The sequence below is a fragment of the Staurois parvus genome, unplaced genomic scaffold (assembly GCF_062004578.1).
Source record: "Staurois parvus isolate SC_StPar_1 unplaced genomic scaffold, SC_StPar_1.0 ptg000813l, whole genome shotgun sequence".
NCBI classification, from domain to species: domain Eukaryota; kingdom Metazoa; phylum Chordata; class Amphibia; order Anura; family Ranidae; genus Staurois; species Staurois parvus.
Genome location: NW_028318609.1, coordinates 3,533,375 through 3,552,439, shown reverse-complemented (window position 1 = coordinate 3,552,439; position 19,065 = coordinate 3,533,375). Strand labels below are relative to the sequence as shown.

Sequence of the window (19,065 nt, the reverse complement as noted above, 5' to 3'; positions counted from 1 at the left end):
TTCTTTGCAAAATGATTTGCGATGTCGTTATGTTAAAGAAATACGCAGTGCTCAGTAGCCACAACATACATATAAACATACAAGACACAAATTTAAAAACAATGTCAAGTAAGGATGTCCGGATGTCATTTGTGGTATATGTATCCTGCGGAAGCCCGAACCCACATGAGTGCATTCAAACTTTAAAGTATTAAACCCTAGACGCCGATCACGCGCAAATATGCGGCCTCTCAGCGTCTGGTCCTTGACGTCGAGCGGCCGCATATTTGCATGCAATTATAAAATACATATGTTCTGAAAGCGCTCGACCTGCTCGCTTCCAGCACATATGTCCGTGACTCCCGGAAAGGTCCCGATCTCCCCTTTCGATCGGGACCTTTTCCGATCATGTGACCGCCATGACGGAGAATCATGGTGGTCACATGACCCTAAAATCCCGCCCCGCCTCCCGGATTCTGAAGCTCTTAAAGGGCCGGGAGGCGTCGGCGCCAAGAGGTTAACTTAAATTACGGCTCCACAGGTTTAATACATACACATATACGCCCCTGGGCCCATACACGATAGGAAATGGCTGCACGGATGGTTGTAATACATAAAAGGTAGATCCCTCTGGAGTTGGTAGCTGCAGAAATTGGATGGCAAGTCCATAGATCAAAAATAAAATTCTATGCTAAAGAACCAAAAGTTGTGGGTATTATCAGCTTTGTAGTAGAAAAATAGGGTAAAACGTATACCAAATCCATTAATTGGGCTGTTGTATAGTTGAACACACAGATCAATTGGGAAAACCCCTTAGTCCGTTTCCACAAAGGAAGATGCACAAGTTCTGGGAATGCTGCAGGAACCGGATAGCTCTTTGGTACAACAGTATATGTCCATAGTATGGCGGTGTCAGGCTCCGCCCAACGGGATGTCTAGTGGTCCACGGCACGGGGTTTCCCAGGACGCGGAGTCTAAGTCCCAGTCTGCCTTTTCACCAGGGCCCCTGATGGTGGGGATGGACTTGGTGCAAGACTGAAACCAGGTCGCGTTCCTGGGCACCCCCGGCGGCGGCAGAGGGGTCCCACTGAGGGTATGTGCCCAGGTTGAGCCTGCTGTGAAGGGGACGACAGATCCCGATCCGAGTGGTATGGTTGAGATGACAGATCCCGATCCGAGCGGGATGGATGGGCGACTGTAAGGATAGGCGAGGTCAGACTAGCCGGATCGGTATTGTGCGGGCAGCGTGGTACAGGGGGAGTAAGCGGAGAATGGTCGGGGTCACAAGCCAGGTTCAGTAGGTAGCAGGCAGCGTGGTACCGAGGGTCAGGCAGAGGGATGGTCAGGAACGAGCTGGGGTAAGAGCAGGAGAAGGTCAGCATAAACAGAACAGGCAGAGTTTGGCAACAAGGAAACGTACTACAGGAACAGGAACAAGACCTTGCGGCAACTTGGAGATGCACAGGGCAGCTTTAAATAGAGCGCCCTGCTCTCCCATTGGTGCGGCCGCGATCGCTACTGCACATGCGCGGCCGCCACCGCGATCGCCGAGGACTCTGCGCTCGCCGGCTGGGACGGATCGGCAGTCTGCGCATGCGCGCACCGCCGAGGACCCAGGATCCCTGACATTGCCCCCCCCTACGGGCAACCTCCGGATGCCCAACCGACCCCTACTCAACGGCTGGTTCTGAAAAAATTCCCGCACAAGCCTTGGGGCGTGCACATTTTGGGCCGGCTCCCATGAATTTTCCTCCGCCCCATATCCTTTCCATTTAACCAGAAACTGAGTTTGGCCTCCCCTCTTCCTACAATCTAAGATAGCTTCAACTTCAAATTCCTCCTCCCCATCCACGCTTACTGCCTCCGGTGGTTTAGACCTTCGATCCGGGAAGGGATCTGGAGTTGCTGGTTTCAACAGGGACACATGGAAGACTGGATGAACCTTCATAGACTCGGGCAGTGCCAGCTCGTATGCCACCTCGTTGATCTTACGTTTGACCCAAAAAGGCCCCAAGAATTTGGGAGCCAATTTCTTTGAAGGGCAGGACATTTTTAAATTTGCGGTGGACAACCAAACCTGGTCCTCTGGCCGCAAACTCAATTCCCCTCTTCTTTTCCTATCAAATGCCCTCTTATTGTCATCCTGGGCCCTTGCCATTGCTTCCTGCAATACCTTGCTATTGGCTGACAGAAAGGTCAACATATCCTGCGTGGCTGGGACTGCGACCTCCGGGATTAGATCTGGCAGGAATACAGGGTGGAACCCATAGTTCGCGAAAAACGGGGACTGTCTAGTAGCAGAGTGACTTGCATTGTTATATGCGAATTCCGCAAGCGGCAGGAGAGTAACCCAGTCATCTTGGAGGAAGGTGGTATAGCACCTGAGGTACTGCTCTAGGGTCTGGTTTGTACGCTCCGTCTGGCCATTGGTCTGCGGGTGATAAGCTGAAGAGAACGATAACTTAATTCCCAGGGTTTCACATAGAGCTTTCCAGAACCTGGACGTAAACTGAACCCCTCTGTCAGATACAATATCCCTGGGAATTCCGTGGAGCCTTACAACTTCCTTAATAAACACACGTGCTGTCTCAAGGGCCGTAGGTGTGTCCTTTAGAGGTACAAAATGGGCCATTTTGGACAGGCGGTCGACAATCACGAAGATTGCTGTGTGGTCCTGAGAGGGTGGAAGTTCCACGATAAAATCAATGGAAATCATGGTCCATGGCCTGTCGGGTATGGGTAATGGGCGCAAGAGACCCCAAGCTTTATTCCTAGTGGGTTTGTTTCTCTGACAAATGGGACAGGTCTTTACGTAGGTTTCGCACTCTCTGGCCATATTAGGCCACCAGAAAGTACGCTGCAGCAGCTCCAAGGTCTTACGTACCCCAAAGTGCCCGGCCATCGGGTGATTGTGGCAGTATCCTAATACCAATGTACGAGCCTCCTCAGGGACCACAATCTGATCCTCCTTCCAGAAAAGTCCTTCCCTATTTAGTAAGGGGACACCTGGTGGACCTTGCATCCCTACGGACGCGGTCTGCAGTTGCGAATGGAGCTCCGATTGGAGGGCTAGGAAATTTCCTGGGGACAGGATAGTGTCTGGCTTGGGATTCTCTTCGGGATCCCCAAACATGCGGGAGAGCGCGTCTGGTTTTGTGTTCTTAGACCCTGGCCTATAGGTTATATGGAAAAAGAACCGTGAAAAGAACAGCGCCCACCTGGCTTGACGTGGCCTCAGACGTTTAGCTGTCCTCAGATATTCTAGGTTCTTATGATCTGTAAAAATCAATATTGGGTGTACCGCTCCCTCTAACAAGTATCTCCATTCCTCTAGTGCCACCTTGATCGCCAAGAGCTCCCGATCCCCGATATCATAATTCCTTTCCGCAGGAGTTAGTTTCCTGGAGAAGAAAGCCACCGGGTGCATGAGCTCTTTGATGCCCTTCCTCTGGGACAGGATCGCCCCGACCGCATTCTCGGATGCGTCCACCTCCAAGATATATGGCAAGGACGAATCGGGGTGGCTCAAAATAGGAGCTGCCGTAAACAATTCCTTTAAGGCTTCGAAAGCCCTCTGTGCCTCAGGTGTCCATTGGAAGCGAACCCCCTGCCTGGTCAGCTGGGTGATCGGGGACACTAGGCCCGAAAAGTTCTTAATGAACTTTCTGTAAAAGTTTGCGAAGCCGATGAAGCGTTGGACCGCTTTTTTGTCGGTGAGGGCTGGCCAATCTAAAATGGCCGAAACCTTTTGGGGATCCATGGCTATTCCCGTGGGAGAGATGGTTAGACCCAGAAACGAAATACTACTTTGTTCAAAGCAGCACTTGTCTGCCTTGGCATATAAGCTGTGTTGGCGGAGCCGTTCTAACACGCGCCTCACGTGACCTCTATGGTCCTCCAAGGTTGGGGAAAAAACAAGGATATCGTCCAGGTATACGATGACGAAGATATCTAGGTAGTCCCTGAACACATCGTTTATGAAATGCTGGAAGGTGGCAGGGGCGTTGCATAGGCCGAAGGGCATAACCAAATATTCATAGTGTCCGAATCTGGTACGGAATGCTGTCTTCCACTCGTCCCCCTCTCTGATACGGACTAAATTATAGGCACCTCTCAAGTCTAGTTTAGTGAAGACAGATGCTGACTTCAGCCTCTGAAAGAGTTCGGGGACTAGTGGTAGCGGGTAACGGTTCTTTACTGTGACTTTATTCAAGTCCCGGTAATCTACGCAGGGCCGGAGGGACTTGTCCTTTTTCTCCACAAAGAAAATGCCCGCCCCGGCTGGTGACGTGGAGGGTCTAATAAACCCCTTATGGAGGTTTTCATCAATATATTCTTTTAGTACCCCTAACTCCCGTTTAGATAAGGGGAATATCCGCCCAAATGGAATTTCCGACCCTGGGAGGAGATCAATTGGGCAGTCATAAGCTCGGTGCGGGGGGAGAGTGTCCGCCCCCCGCTTGCTAAACACATCCAGAAAACTATGGTAGACTGAAGGAATGACTTGCGCCAGCTCCACATCTGTCTCTAGACACAACAAAGTCGGCGGAATCGGGGGGATCTTAGGGAGGCAATGCTGCTGGCAGTATGTGGAGAGGAACTGGATAGAACCCGCCTTCCAATCCACCTGGGGATTATGGGCTCGTAACCACGGGAGCCCCAAAATAATTGGAAATAATGGGGATGCTATGGCGTCCAACCGAAGGAGTTCTTCATGATGGGTCGATATGGTAGTACGGATAGGTGGGGTCTCGTGGTCCACCACCCCTGACTTAATACGTGACCCATCTGCTAGAAAAATATTCAATCCCACCTCCTTGGTTTGTAGAGGAATTTGTTGCTGAACTGCAAAGTCTAAATCTATGAAGCAACTACACGCCCCAGAATCCACAATAGCCGTGGTCACCACTGTTCTCCCCGGCAGCTGAAGTGACACAGGTACCGCTAGATAACTAGTGTTGCCCACACTGTTAGAAGTGACCGTAGAGAAAACAGCGGAACACTTACCCCTCTTGGCTGGACAGGTACGTACCACATGGCCTGCTCCCCCACAGTAGAGGCAGAGATGGTTGGTAAGACGCCTCTGGCGTTCCTCAGGTGTAAGTGTCGGCCGGATCCTTCCTGATGGCCCGGTCTCGGGTGTATCCATAGCATCCTGATTCTGGCTTGCCGGCTGCAACTGGGTTGAAGCCTGAGGGGGTGTTCCCGTTGGTCCTTGTCCTTGGTTGCACCTTTCCTGTCTGCGCTCCTGCAACCGGCGGTCAATTCGAATAGTCAAAGCTATTAAGGCCTCCAAAGTGCTAGGTGTGTCTATTCGGGCCAATTCGTCCTTCAGGGATTCAGCTAACCCTACGCGGAACTGGTGGTGCATCGTTCCATTAGCTGTCACTACGCCAACGCCTGAATTAGGCAGCATAGTCCTCCACTGTCCGGTGACCCTGCCTGAGCGTATATAGGGCCCTCTCGGCCGTTGCGGTGCGCCGCGGGTCGTCATACAAGAGGGCCATAGCCTCAAAAAATACTGTCACTGACTTCAACAGTGGGTCTCGATTCTCTCGGAGCCGGAGGGCCCAGTCCTGGGGTCCCCCCTGTAGTAGGGAAATAATGAACCCTACCTTCACCGATTTGGAGGAAAAGGTCCGAGGCTGGAGGTCAAAGTATAGCTGACAGGAGTTACGAAAGGCCCTGAACCTACTTCGGTCTCCAGAAAAACGTTCCGGTGTGGGGACACGGGGTTCTGGTGCGGGTAACAACCCCGGTGTCTCCCTAGTGGGTTCCCCAGGCCCCCTGGTAGAGGTAGCTAAGGTCTGCATGCAACTGTCCCATTCCGCATAACCTTCCTGTAGGCCGCTAATTCCCAGTGTAAGGGTCTCCATCTGTTGGCAGATGTCGTCCAGAGGGGAAGTTCCCCTTCCAGGCTCAGTCATGGCCGCAAGGTACTGTCAGGCTCCGCCCAACGGGATCTCTAGTGGTCCACGGCACGGGGTTTCCCAGGACGCGGAGTATAAGTCCCAGTCTGCCTTTTCACCAGGGCCCCTGATGGTGGGGATAGACTTGGTGCAAGACTGAAACCAGGTCGCGTTCCTGGGCACCCCCGGCGGCGGCAGAGGGGTCCCGCTGAGGGTATGTGCCCGGGTTGAGCCTGCTGTGAAGGGGACGACAGATCCTGATCCGAGCGGGATGAATGGGATGACAGATCCAAGCGGGATGGATGGGCGACTGTCAGGATAGGCGAGGTCAGACTAGCCGGGTCGGTATTGTGCGGGCAGCGTGGTACAGGGGGAGTAAGCGGAGTATGGTCGGGGTCACAAGCCAGGTTCAGTAGGTAGTGGGCAGCGTGGTACCGAGGGTCAGGCAGAGGGATGGTCAGGAACGAGCCGGGGTCAGAGCAGGAGAAGGTCAGCATAAACAGAACAGGCAGAGTTTGGCAACAAGGAATCGTACTACAGGAACAGGAACAAGACCTTGCGGCAACTTGGAGATGCACAGGGCAGCTTTAAATAGAGCGCCCTGCTCTCCCATTGGTGCGGCCATGATCGCTACTGCGCATGCGCGGCCGCCGCCACGATCGCCGAGGACTCTGCGCTCGCCGGCTGGGACGGATCGGCAGTCTGCGCATGCGCGCACCGCCGAGGACCCGGGATCCCTGACAGGCGGTATATGTGTCAATGTATATCCACCTTGTGGCGGTATATGTATTGCCAGTATATAAGATGCAAAAGCAATGGGCCACCTCTTCACCAGCTGCCCTCATGGGGGTCTAATAAATTCAATATATGATATATTGGCTCATGCATAGATCATGTTTCGAAATGTCCCACTACATAGGTGTTCATCATCAACCTAGATACAGCAGTTGCTCATAGATGCATCTAATTATAGCCACAATGTGGTGGTATGTACATGGCCATTGAATAAGATGCAGAGAAATGAATATCCACTTCAGCCCCTACCCCGCAGAGAGATCTAAAAAAAATCATGTGTGTTGAAATTAAGTTGCTTACAGACCATGGGGTGGTATTCTGCCAGTTCAGGCAATCATTATCCACCTGGTGATATGTTTGATGGGTCTGCTCTGTTGTGCTATGAAAAGTCCTTAGTCAGCACAGGATGCCATTAAGGAGGTGCATGGAACAGTCTTACCACTAAGCAGCCATCCATGTTGCAGTGATGTACAAGGCCTGTGTCAGGAATGGACTTGCCGGTAATGGTGGGACTCACCTGCCTTGTGGGCTGCAGTACCAGGGCTGGCCAGCGGGTGCTCCCAGCAATCAGAGACTCAACCCTGCAGTCAGCCAAACACCTGAAACTGCTTATGCAGGTGTATTTAAGTGATGGCCAGACCTGCAGTCTTTGCCTTGGTGTGTATGTTTTTCCTGGGCCCTGTATCTTGTAAACCTGCGTTCCTGTTCCTGTTTTGTTGCTGACCCTGCTTGATCCTGACCTCTGCTGACTTCTCCTGTTCTGATCCCTGGCTTGTGACCCTGGCCATTCTCTCTGCCTGCTCCTCCTGTACCTACCTGCCCGATAGTTATCGACCCGGCCTGCCTGATCACGTTGTGCTCTATATGTGTATGTACCTGTGTATCTGTATCAGTTTAGGTTTGGGTTTGTTTCACCTTGTATGTATTTGTGTTAGCTTGGGGTTTGGTGCACTGCGTTTATGTTTGTATTGTTAGTCTTTAATAAATTATATTGTTTATAACATATCTGAAGTCTGCGTTTCCCTCAGTCAGTCACAGACCTCTGGTCATACCCTGGAGCCCTGACATTACACCAAGGCCAATCCTGACCAGAAGTGGCTGCACAGGGAAGCCATCTTGGCTTGTTGCTGGGAAAGATGGATCTTGATGAGGTTGTGTATTTGTCGCTGCTGGTTTTTGATGACAGAGAATATGCTTATCAGGCTCTGAGGGAGTATACCCGGGATCAACTGCTAGAATGTATACGGATCGCTCATGTTCTAGTAGATCAGGGCACAGAGTTCTCTGAGGTGCAACCTTTGATTCAGGTTTGTGTAGAGTTGGCTTCATCTGGTGCCCCTGAAAGCAGGAATGACTTTTTGCCGCCATTTAGTGCAGACCAGGTAGAGTCCCTGGTATGGTTATTAGAGGAGGATGTGGATTGCTTCTTGGAGCATTATGCTGCATGTTCACCACAGGTATTAAGGGATTGTATAAACGCAGTGCAGTCTTTGGTCAGACAGGCTTTGTGTAAGCTCAGCTTTGTTCAACCCATACTGCAGACATGGACAGATTTGTTGCACCCAGCCTCAGTCAGCTTACAAAAACCCAGTACTGCTTCTAATCTATTTCCTCAAAGCTCTATTCCTGCATTCCCAACAGCACCTCCAGTTACAGCCCAGTATACCCAGCTATCTACCGCATGTCAGTACCCTGTTCCCACTCGCTGCACCTATCCTGCCTTTAACCCTGTAAAGAAGCCCTCTGTAGCAACTGTTCCCTCCCCTGTTCCATCCTCCAGCTCCATCCTCCAGCTCTTCTCTGTCTCCAGCTGCTCCATTCGTTTGCAGACCTGCGTTTACTTGCAGTGCTCCAGTAGTTAAAACTAGAAAAAAGCGAAAATTCTTTCCAACCAGTACCATCCTGCCAGTATCCAAACCGGTCAGCCTGCCGTCTGAGAACCGGCCTTCCGTGGTTCAGCCTGGTGCCTCGGCACCCGCACTTCAGCCCGATGTCTTTACCCAGCCCGATGTCTTTACCCAGCCCGATGTCTTTACCCAGCCTGATGTCTGTACCCAGCCTGATGTCTGTCCCCAGCCTGATGAACTGATCCAGCCTGATGATCCTATCATGCCTGGTGACCCGATGCCTGCTGTCGAGCCAGATGATCCAACGCCTGATGACCCAGTGCCCGCTGTCATACCTGGTGACCCGATGCCCGCTGTGGAGCCAGACGATCCAATGCCTGATGACCCTGTGCCCGCTATCATGCCTGGTGACCCGATGCCCGCTGTCAAGCCAGACGATCCAGCGCCAGATGACCCGGTGCCCGCTGTCGATCCAGACGATCCGGTACCTGATGACCCAGTGCCTGCTGTCATGCCTGGTGACCCGATGCCCGCTGTCGAGCCAGACGATCCAGCGCCAGATGACCCGGTGCCTGCTGTCGAGCCAGACGATCCGGTACCTGATGACCCAGTGCCCGCTGTCGTGCCAATTGACTCAGAGCCCACTGTCGTGCCTGGTGACTTGGTGCCCACTGCCTTGCCAGATGACACGGTGCCCGCTGTCGAGCCAAGTGACCTGATGCCTGGTGACCCGATGCCCGCTGTCCAGCCAGACGATCCAATGTCTGACCCAGTGCCAGCGGTCATGCCAGTTGACTCAGAGCCCACTGTCGTGCCTGGTGACTCGGTGCCTGTCGCTCCGCCTGGGGGCCCGAGACCTGTCGCTCCGCCTGGGGGTCCGGCGCCCGCCGCTTCGCCTGGGGGCCCGAGACCTGTCGCTCCGCCTGGGGGTCCGGCGCACGCCGCTCCGCCTGGGGGCCCGAGACCTGTCGCTCCGCCTGGGGGTCCGGCGCCCGCCGCTCCGCCTGGGGGCCCGAGACCTGTCGCTCCGCCTGGGGCTCCGGCGCCTGTCGCTCCGCCTGGGGGCCCGAGACCTGTCGCTCCGCCTGGGGGCCCGAGACCTGTTGCTCCGCCTGGGGGCCCGAGACCTGTTGCTCCGCCTGGGGGCCCGAGACCTGTCGCTCCGCCTGGGGGCCCGAGACCTGTCGCTCCGCCTGGGGGCCCGAGACCTGTCGCTCTGCCAGGTGGCCCGGTGCTTGCTGCTCCGCTTGGTGGCCCGGTGCCTGCTGCTCCGCCTGGTGGCCCGGTGCCTGCTGCTCTGCCTGGTGGCCCGGTGCCTGCTGCTCTGCCTGCGGGCCCGATGCCTGTCGCCCCGCCTGGGGGCCCGATGCCTGTCGCTCCGCCTGGGGGCCCGATGCCTGTCGCTCCGCCTGGGGGCCCGGCGCCTGTCGCTCCGCCTGGGGGCCCGGCGCCTGTCGCCCCGCCTGGGGGCCCGGCGCCTGTCGCCCCGCCTGGGGGCCCGGCGCCTGTCGCCCCGCCTGGGGGCCCGGCGCCTGTCGCACCGCCTGGGGGCCCGATGCCTGTCGCCCCGCCTGGTGGCCCGGTGCCTGGTGGCCCGGTGCCTGCTGCTCCGCTTGGTGGCCCGGTGCCTGCTGCTCCGCCTGGTGGCCCGGTGCCTGCTGCTCTGCGTGGTGGCCCGGTGCCTGCTGCTCCGCCTGGTGGCCTGGTGCCTGCTGCTTCGCCTGGTGATCCGATGTGCCTCTGCCCGGAGTCCAGCCCGATGTGCCTCTGCCCGGAGTCCAGCCCGATGTGCCTCTGCCCGGAGTCCAGCCAGATGTGCCTCTGCCCGGAGTCCCGCCCGATGTGCCTCTGCCCGGAGTCCAGCCCGATGTGCCTCTGCCCGGAGTCCAGCCCGATGTGCCTCTGCCCGGAGTCCAGCCCGATGTGCCTCTGCCCGGAGTCCAGCCCGATGTGCCGCTGCCCGGAGTCCAGCCCGATGTGCCGCTGCCCGGAGTCCAGCCCGATGTGCCGCTGCCCGGAGTCCAGCCCGATGTGCCGCTGCCCGGAGTCCAGCCCGATGTGCCGCTGCCCGGAGTCCAGCCCGATGTGCCGCTGCCCGGAGTCCAGCCCGATGTGCCGCTGCCCGGAGTCCAGCCCGATGTGCCAGTCTTTGATATCCCGCCAGTTACCAGACCCGGGAGGTGGAACATTTTGCCCAGCTAGGACTGTTTGGAGCGTCCTGAGGCCGCTCCTTGAGGGGGGGGGTACTGTCAGGAATGGACTTGCCGGTAATGGTGGAACTCACCTGCCTTGTGGGCTGCAGTACCAGGGCTGGCCAGCGGGTGCTCCCAGCAATCAGAGACTCAACCCTGCAGCCAGCCAAACACCTGAAACTGCTTATGCAGGTGTATTTAAGTGATGGCCAGACCTGCAGTCTTTGCCTTGGTGTGTGTGTTTTTCCTGGGCCCTGTATCTTGTAAACCTGCGTTCCTGTTCCTGTTCCTGTCTTGTTGCTGACCCTGCTTGATCCTGACCTCTGCTGACTTCTCCTGTTCTGATCCCTGGCTTGTGACCCTGACCATTCTCTCTGCCTGCTCCTCCTGTACCTACCTGCCCGATAGTTATCGACCCGGCCTGCCTGATCACGTTGTGCTCTATATGTGTATGTACCTGTGTATCTGTATCAGTTTAGGTTTGGGTTTGTTTCACCTTGTATGTATTTGTGTTAGCTTGGGGTTTGGTGCACTGCGTTTATGTTTGTATTGTTAGTCTTTAATAAATTATATTGTTTATAACATATCTGAAGTCTGCGTTTCCCTGCGTCAGTCACAGACGTCTGGTCATACCCTGGAGCCCTGACAGCCTGTGTGTGGAAGATGACCATCAGATGTCCAAGTCGTGATGTATCAGCTGCCCTGTACAAGCATAGTGTGGACATCTGATGGTCATCTTCCACACTTTCAAAAGGAGGTCAGTTACTGTAGTCTTCATACTTCCTTAGTATAGGTTTAATTTAAAAAAATTTAAAAATCATCAGTATTTTCACCTTTTTAAAGTTTATAAAAATATGAATTAAAATGTATATTTATTTAGATTTTAAACGAAGAATGCACATTCTCTTTTAATGCTATGCTTTTTGCTGTCAATAAATTATTTTTCTGGTATTTGCACTTACAGAGAGCAACTATGCTGAGCAAAAACCCCAGCTACATCATCCACCGCCAGTTATTACAGCAGTTTGTACGTCATGAGATCACGCAACACCAGGTATACAACTTGATTTATACTTAAAAAATACTTTAATACATTTATTAGGTTGGATACACACATTTATCAAGCACAAGCAGGGGTGGACTGACCATTTGGAAACTCGGGCCGGGGTCAGTAGGGGGCCCCATGAGATGCCCCTGGTACCTTTTTCATAGGCTTTTTTGAGTTTGGGCAAGGACACAGGGGCCCCATGATGCCCTATTGCCCGGGGGCCCCATGAGTTGTCAGTCCGCCCCTGAGCACAAGCCAATTAGAGACACAAAATCTCTGTGACAGGTTTACAGACCTGTGCATCTGTATTTTTGAGTAGTGAAGTGCAACAGGAGTAAGATAAGGAAGCGTACGCCACTCAAAACCAGCCCTGGGAATCAGACGTCTAGGATGTATAGCCAAAACGTGTTGGAGCGTGGCAAGAGCAATGGCCGAGGCCGCTCCATACATCCTACAGGTCTAGTCCAGTGGCTGTTTCCGAGCGGTGCCCACTCCCTTATCTTACTGTAGTTACTGGAATAGCTTTGGGATGCTGCTCCCTTCATTTTCTTTGCCAGCTTCAGAATGGCACCATCAAGTTTGATTCCCATTCACACAGTCAAGTGCAACAGTTTGCAAAATTCTGGACAAATGTATTACTCAACATGAGACAAATTTTCACAGATACAAAATTGAAGCAGAACTCCAGGCAAAAACTGTTCCTGATGCCAACATGGCAGCATACATGTGATATAGCTCTGCCCCTATATCCACCCACAGGACCTGTGTATATCTATAAAAGTCTGACTGAGAGCAACCTCTTCCCATTCTGCTTTTTGTCCTAAAGATCTACACTGGCAAGACCTTGTTTTTTGCGATAAGCTCCTTTTGGCTGGTGACATTTTGGACAATTTCATGCTCCCAGCTTTGTGGGCACAGTTTGGGGAAGGCCCCTTCCTGTTCCAACATGATTGCGCATCAGTGCACAAAGCACGGTCCAAAAAGACATAGATGAGCGAGTTTGGGGTGGAGGAACATGACTGGCCTGACATCAACCTGAAAGAACACCTTTTGGATGAATTAGAGCGGAGACTGTGAGCCTGGCCTTCTTGCCTGACATCAGTGCCTGACCTCACAAATGGTGTTCTGGAAGAATGGTCAAACATTCTCATAAACACACTCCTAAACCTTGTGGACAGCCTTCCTAAAAGAGTAGAAGCTGTTATAGCTGCAAAGGGTGGGCCAACTCAATATTGAACCCTATGGACTAAGACTGGGATGCCATTAAAGTTCGTGTGCGTGTAAAGGCAGGCGTCCCAATACTTTTGGCAATATAGTGTCTTTAATGTATATAACTTGGAGTGTGCCACTTTTCTCCATTTCAATAGACAAAATAGGGCCCAGGGGTACACTGAAGAGATTGTGGGAGTAAAATAAGCCCTCTTCGGGCCAGCTATGATAAACCACAAGTGTCTAGGCCAGTAATGATAATCCTTGCAAGTATCAGGGCCAGCAATAAAATGTTCAGCAATAGCCCACAGCAGGTGTCAGGGTCAGCAATAACCCCCGGCACATTAATGAATCCCAAGCATTTCATAATTAAACCACCCCGCTCTGCACAATAATTAACCACCAACACTGCATATTGATTATCTCTTAACATTGTACAATAATTATCCCCCAGCATTGCAAAATAATGAACTCTCAACACTGCATAACGGTTAAACCCAGTACTACAATAATGAATCTCCCCAACAATGCAGAATAACTATCCTCCAAAATTGCACAATAGTTAACCTCAAACATTGTACAAAAATTAACCCAAGCATTGCAAGATAATTAACCATCAGCACTGCACAAAACTTAACCCCCACTAAACTTGCAATCAATGTGCCATGCTCACTTTTCAATTTTCAAAACACTGTATAGAGTGAAGAGGTTAGTACTATGTATTGTACAGAGCATGGGAGTTTATAGGCTATTCACAACATTAGTTTCCCCCTTAAACTGTTGGTCATAACTTAGTGTGCCCCTTTACAATGTTAGTTGGTGCTCCGTGAAACTCCTTACATTGGCGGTCAGTATTTTGTAACTTTTCAATGGTGATCAGTGTGTTCCCCGTACATTAGTGGTTAGGGTGCTTCCCTTACAATAGTGATCAATATTCTTCCCTTATAACAAATCCAAAAAGTGTAAATGCATTTGAAAAAAGAGGGCGAAGTCCCCGGAAACGCATCATGTACCTCTCCTGACATCAACCAGACCTTTTGACAGCTGTCATCTTCGTGTGCAGCTAAGAACACCTCCTCTACTATCCATACCTTTAGCTGGCTAGCTCCCTGTCATCCCTGGTCTCTGGTTGCTCAGAGATGACTACAGCCTCACAATGATCACAGCTGCTTGGTCTCAGATATCCCCTATCCACGTTGTTTCATTCTAACTTCCATGTAAGTGTGCTGCTTATTTTAATAAAATGATTTTTATCTGTTACTGACCTCAGCACCCTGCTGTTCATTTTCTTCTGCATTGAAGTGTTCTTCCTTTACAACGGGGGGTGGAGGTGTCACTGTGCACCCATTACACTGGTGGCTAGTTTGCTCCTCGTGCATTGGTTGTCAATGTGCTCCCCTTACAGTCGTGGTCTGTGTGCCACCACTAATTGTCACTCTGGCTTCCTTCTCCTTGCAATTAGCAGAATATCTACCAGCAGGCAGGTGGGTGATCAGAGAGCCGGTAAATAATATAGAAATGCTGGTTTACAACACTCCTGTCCCACCAGTGATTGCACTAAGGGGTGGGTTTAGGAGAGGGAGCACGTTCTGCACCAGGAAGCTAGGCCTCTGCACAGTCGATATGACAGGGGAAGAAGTGTGGCACAAAGTGCATCGATGGACGATGTTGATTGAGGTGTTATTGGGGTTCTTGGGGGTACTTCAGCACACCCATACTCTTCTTGTGCTACCACTGACTGTTGCCCTAGTACAAAAGGCATTAGGACTACTGAGCACCCCTCATCATCTCCACAACATAGTGGGAAGTGCTCTGTAGTTTATAGAGAGAACTGGGCTGGTTTACTACAGGATGTTTTAGTATTTATTTATTACAGGTACTAATATAGCACCATCAATTTACGCAGCGCTTTTACATATATATAGTACATTCACATCAGTCCCTAACCCTCAAGGGGCGTACAATCTAAGGTCCCTAACCTATATTCATACATATCCATACTAGGGCCAATTTAGACAGGAGCCAATTAACCTACCAGCATGTCTTTGGAGTTTCAAGCTCATTGAATTTCTTGCAGGATCACCAGATTTTTTTAGCATTTATTAAACAGATATAATAAAGCACTTTTTTGTATTCTCTATTAAAAAAAATTAAATACAAAAACAAGGTAGAAAGCACCAAAAAGGAGAGAGAGAGAGAGCAGAGAGCACAAAGGCCATTTGAAAAAGTATTATGGTACACTTGAAACACAATCAACATACCAAACAAACTTTGGGGTTGGTGCATAAAGTAGATGAAGTTCTAAGAAAAGAAAAAGTGCCTTAAATTATCTAATCCTGGACTAGAGATAAATGCAATAAAACTGGTAAATCTTACACAAAATTGTATAGTACTCCTGGCTTCAGTGAAATGTAAGAAACAAGAATAAACCGTTCCCATTACTACAGATGTCATACATCATCCAGATGCCTAGGGCGCAGTTTTTTCATCTAGAAAGAGTTCAGAGTTTGACAGGCTATGATTATGGAGAAGAAGGTGAAGAGAAATCACCCCAATTGGATACAGATGGCAGAAACTGGCAGGAGTTATAATCCTCCCTTACACTAACCAAAATGGAGAAACACGTTTTGCCTTTAGTTCTATTTTAAAGTGATCGTAAATGTTATTTTTTTAATAATAAATATGTAATACTTATCTGGTCTGTGCAGTGGTTTTGGACAAGCAGCCCCGATCTTCCTCTTCTGGGGTCCACCTCCGGTGCTCCTGGCTCCTCCTCCCTGCCAAGCTCCCCCATAGCACGCTGCTTGCTATAGAGGCACTAGTGCAGGCTCCATCCCAAGTCGCTTCATGTGTGTCCATTGACACTCCTTCCTCACTGGCTGTGATTGACAATAGCAGAGTTCAATGACTCCTGCTGCTGCCTCTCTGGCCAATGAGGAATGAGAGAGCAGAGAGAGCTGGTGCTCTTGGGCACAACGCTGGATCAAGATAAGGCTAGAGTAACTATGGGGGGGGGGGGGGGAATAACTGCACACAGAAACTTCTAGCTTTACAACCACTTTAAATGCACCTGTGCCAAAACTATGGTCATCAACAATATGTATACATTTTACAAACAGTAAATGAGTGTGTGAAGTTACTAATTTTTAAAGATACTCAAAGATCACGACAGCTTACAAAACATCTGCTGTTTGTGTTAACACTATATGTTTGGTGAAAAAAGGCAATGTTTTCAGTTCCTGTGTTGTAAACGTTTACAATGAATATCTCTACAATGCTTATAGATACAGAGATGAGTGAATTAATGAATGTTTGTTTTAAAGTACTTTTATGTTTCGTTCAGAATATGTAAACACTTTAGTGTGCATGATCTTGGCTTGGGTTCACTTTAAAATAACCTTTTTGTTTACATATTTTATTACCCTCTTTGTACTGTATAGCATAACCTGTCATCTGTCCCCTTTTCATACATCAGGCTGCTGGCTCCACTTGGGATGGGGAAATCGGTCCTCATGGGACCACAATACTCTACCTACATGCTGCACAGAAAGACCTGTCAGAATTTCACCAGGGACTTGCGTAAGTTTTATCTCCATATATTTCCTCCAGCTACACTGAATCTGTAAAGCAAATATGCAATCAAAGAAACATGGATGCTGTCATTGCTCATACCCATGGGCGCTTCTTCTGAAATGCCAGTTGCCTGGCTGCCCATTCAGATCACTGACTGGAACAAGCATGCAACAAGTCAGAATTTCTGATGTGCATATGCAGAAACTCCTGGAAACCAGTGAATCTGTACATTTTTAAATATTATATCATTCATCTTTGTAGAAAGGCTTTAATGGTCCCATAGGTTTAGCCTATGAAAGTCTGGCTACCACTAAAGGAATATTTTTTTTGTTTTGTAGATCTTTAGGTAATAATGAATTGAAATACTGTAGGTCTGCCTAAATGCATCCTTACACTATTTCACTTAGTGTAAGACAATTGGGAGTTTCACATCGCTGCCCATCACCTCATTTTGTTTTAGTAAATCCGTTCCAAAATCTCAGTTTCAAACAAATATAGGAATTTTTGTTTAACAAATTAGTATTTTTTTTAGATGCATCCAATATGTGATACTTACAGTTACATAACTAAAAATAAAGATCCCATTGACAGGTACAATTACAGTTTAAAAAAAAAATTCACAAATACAAATCACTTTGTCCAATTCAAAGGAGAAATACCAAAGCTCTTTCAAAGCTCTTTCTGCACTCCTGTGACCCGTTTTCAGCTGACAATGGACTGAAGTTCGCTGTTGGCTGATCTCACTCAGCCAGTCCAGGCTAGGGAAAGATCCCGACTTTAAAGTCTGGATCCACCCCAGTGTCTGGAGCGATACCTGGCTCAGCCTCTCAGCAAAATGCTGAGAGCCTGAGCCAGCCACTCCATCCCTCTCCACAGCCCAGCGCTCCAATGAGCACTGTGGGGTAGAGAAAACAGTGGTGACTGGCAGTCACTGCTTTCTGTTCAGAATGGAGAGAACTCATTGATCAACGGTCATGTGATTGCTGAGTTCTCACCCTTAGAGCCAACGGGGAACAGATGCGGCATCAGACCAATGCTGCTTCCACCTAGGAAAGTGTTGATAAAGAAAAAAAAGCCCTATTTCTCTTTTTAGCCTACAATTAAAAAACTATTAATTTATTAAAACAATATTCCAAGAAAATCATCAAATGTCTTTAACAAACAATTCCAAAATTACTTTGGTAACCAAATAGTCAGAGTTACTGCAGTCATGTCATCATCCTTCTTCATCTGGGCTTCAGTGACCTCTGATGATTAGATGTTAGCTCTTTTCTGTTAACCTTTTCTGGCAGCCTTTTGATATCCATTCCCTTTCTTCACTATCAGCTCTCTTATATCACTGCTATAACTATTATTATCAATTTACCAATCTTTCTCCTTCCAGACAGTGGCTTGCGTATAGTAAATTGTACCAGAGTCTGGAGTTCAGCAGTAGCTGCTTGCTGCACCACATAACAAGTATTGAGTATCTGTGGGTCCAAGGACGACTGCAAGATGAACTGGTAATGACTTTATCAATATAAAAATGATAATTGGGCTTGGCAATTATGAGGTGATATTGGATGATTATTTACAGTACATTCATAAAGTATTCAGACCCCTTCACTTTTTTTTTTCAATGTTATGTTGCAGCCTGTTACTACAGTTGTTTAAATTCATTTTATTTATGATTACGCTATACTTATTATCCCATAATGACAAAGTAAAAACAGAAATTTAGAAATGTCTGAATTTATTTAAAAAAAAACCCTGAATTAGCACATGTTCTTAAGTATTCAGATTTTACTCAGTACTTTGTTAAAGCAGCTTTGATAGCAATTACAGCCTTGAGTCTTTTTGGGTATGATGCAACAAGCTTTGCACACCTGGATTAGTGGATTTTATGCCATTCTTGTTTGCAAATCCTCTCAAGCTCAGTCAGGTCTCTCCAGAGTTCTTCAATAGTGTTCTAGCTGGGTTCTGACTGGGCCACTCTAGGACATTCATATAGTTGTCCCTACGCCAATCCTGTGTTGTGTTGGATGTGAGCTTAGGATTGTTGTCATGTTAGAAGATGAATCTTTGGCCCAGTCTGAGGTCCTAAGCACTGTGGAACAGGTTTTCATTGAGGATATCTCTGTTGTTTGCTCCATTCAGCTTCTCCTCAACCCTGACTAGTCTCCCAGTCCTTGCTTCTGAAAAACACCCCCACAGAACCATGCTGCCACCACTATGCTTCACTGTTGGGATGACACTGGGCAGTTGATGAGTGATGCCTGGTTTCCTCCAGACATAATGTTTAGAATAGTTCAAATAGCCAAATAGTTCAAATAGCCAAACAGTTCAATCTTGGTTTCATCAGACCAGAGAATCTTGTTCCTCACAGTTTGAGAGTCTTTCAGGTGCTTTTGCAAAGTCCAAGAGGGCTTTTATGTGTTTTGCAGTGAGGAGAGGCTTCCATCTAGTCACTAAAGCCCAGATCGTCAGCGGGCTGCAGTGATGGTTGTCCTTCTGAAACTTTGTCCCATCTCCAC

At 49.6% G+C, this 19,065-nt stretch overlaps 1 protein-coding gene across 2 annotated transcripts in view; it reads left to right on the top strand.

Annotated features, from left to right (window-relative positions):
* UNC13D (unc-13 homolog D) overlaps positions 1–19,065 on the top strand; it is a 156,713-nt gene that overhangs the window by 34,345 nt on the left and 103,303 nt on the right. For both annotated transcript variants that reach the window (XM_089654907.1, XM_089654906.1), the window contains exons 12-14: positions 11,687–11,776; positions 16,455–16,558; positions 17,937–18,054. In XM_089654907.1, coding sequence (XP_089511033.1) covers positions 11,687–11,776; positions 16,455–16,558; positions 17,937–18,054 — 312 coding nt within the window. The remainder of the gene's footprint in view (positions 1–11,686; positions 11,777–16,454; positions 16,559–17,936; positions 18,055–19,065) is intronic.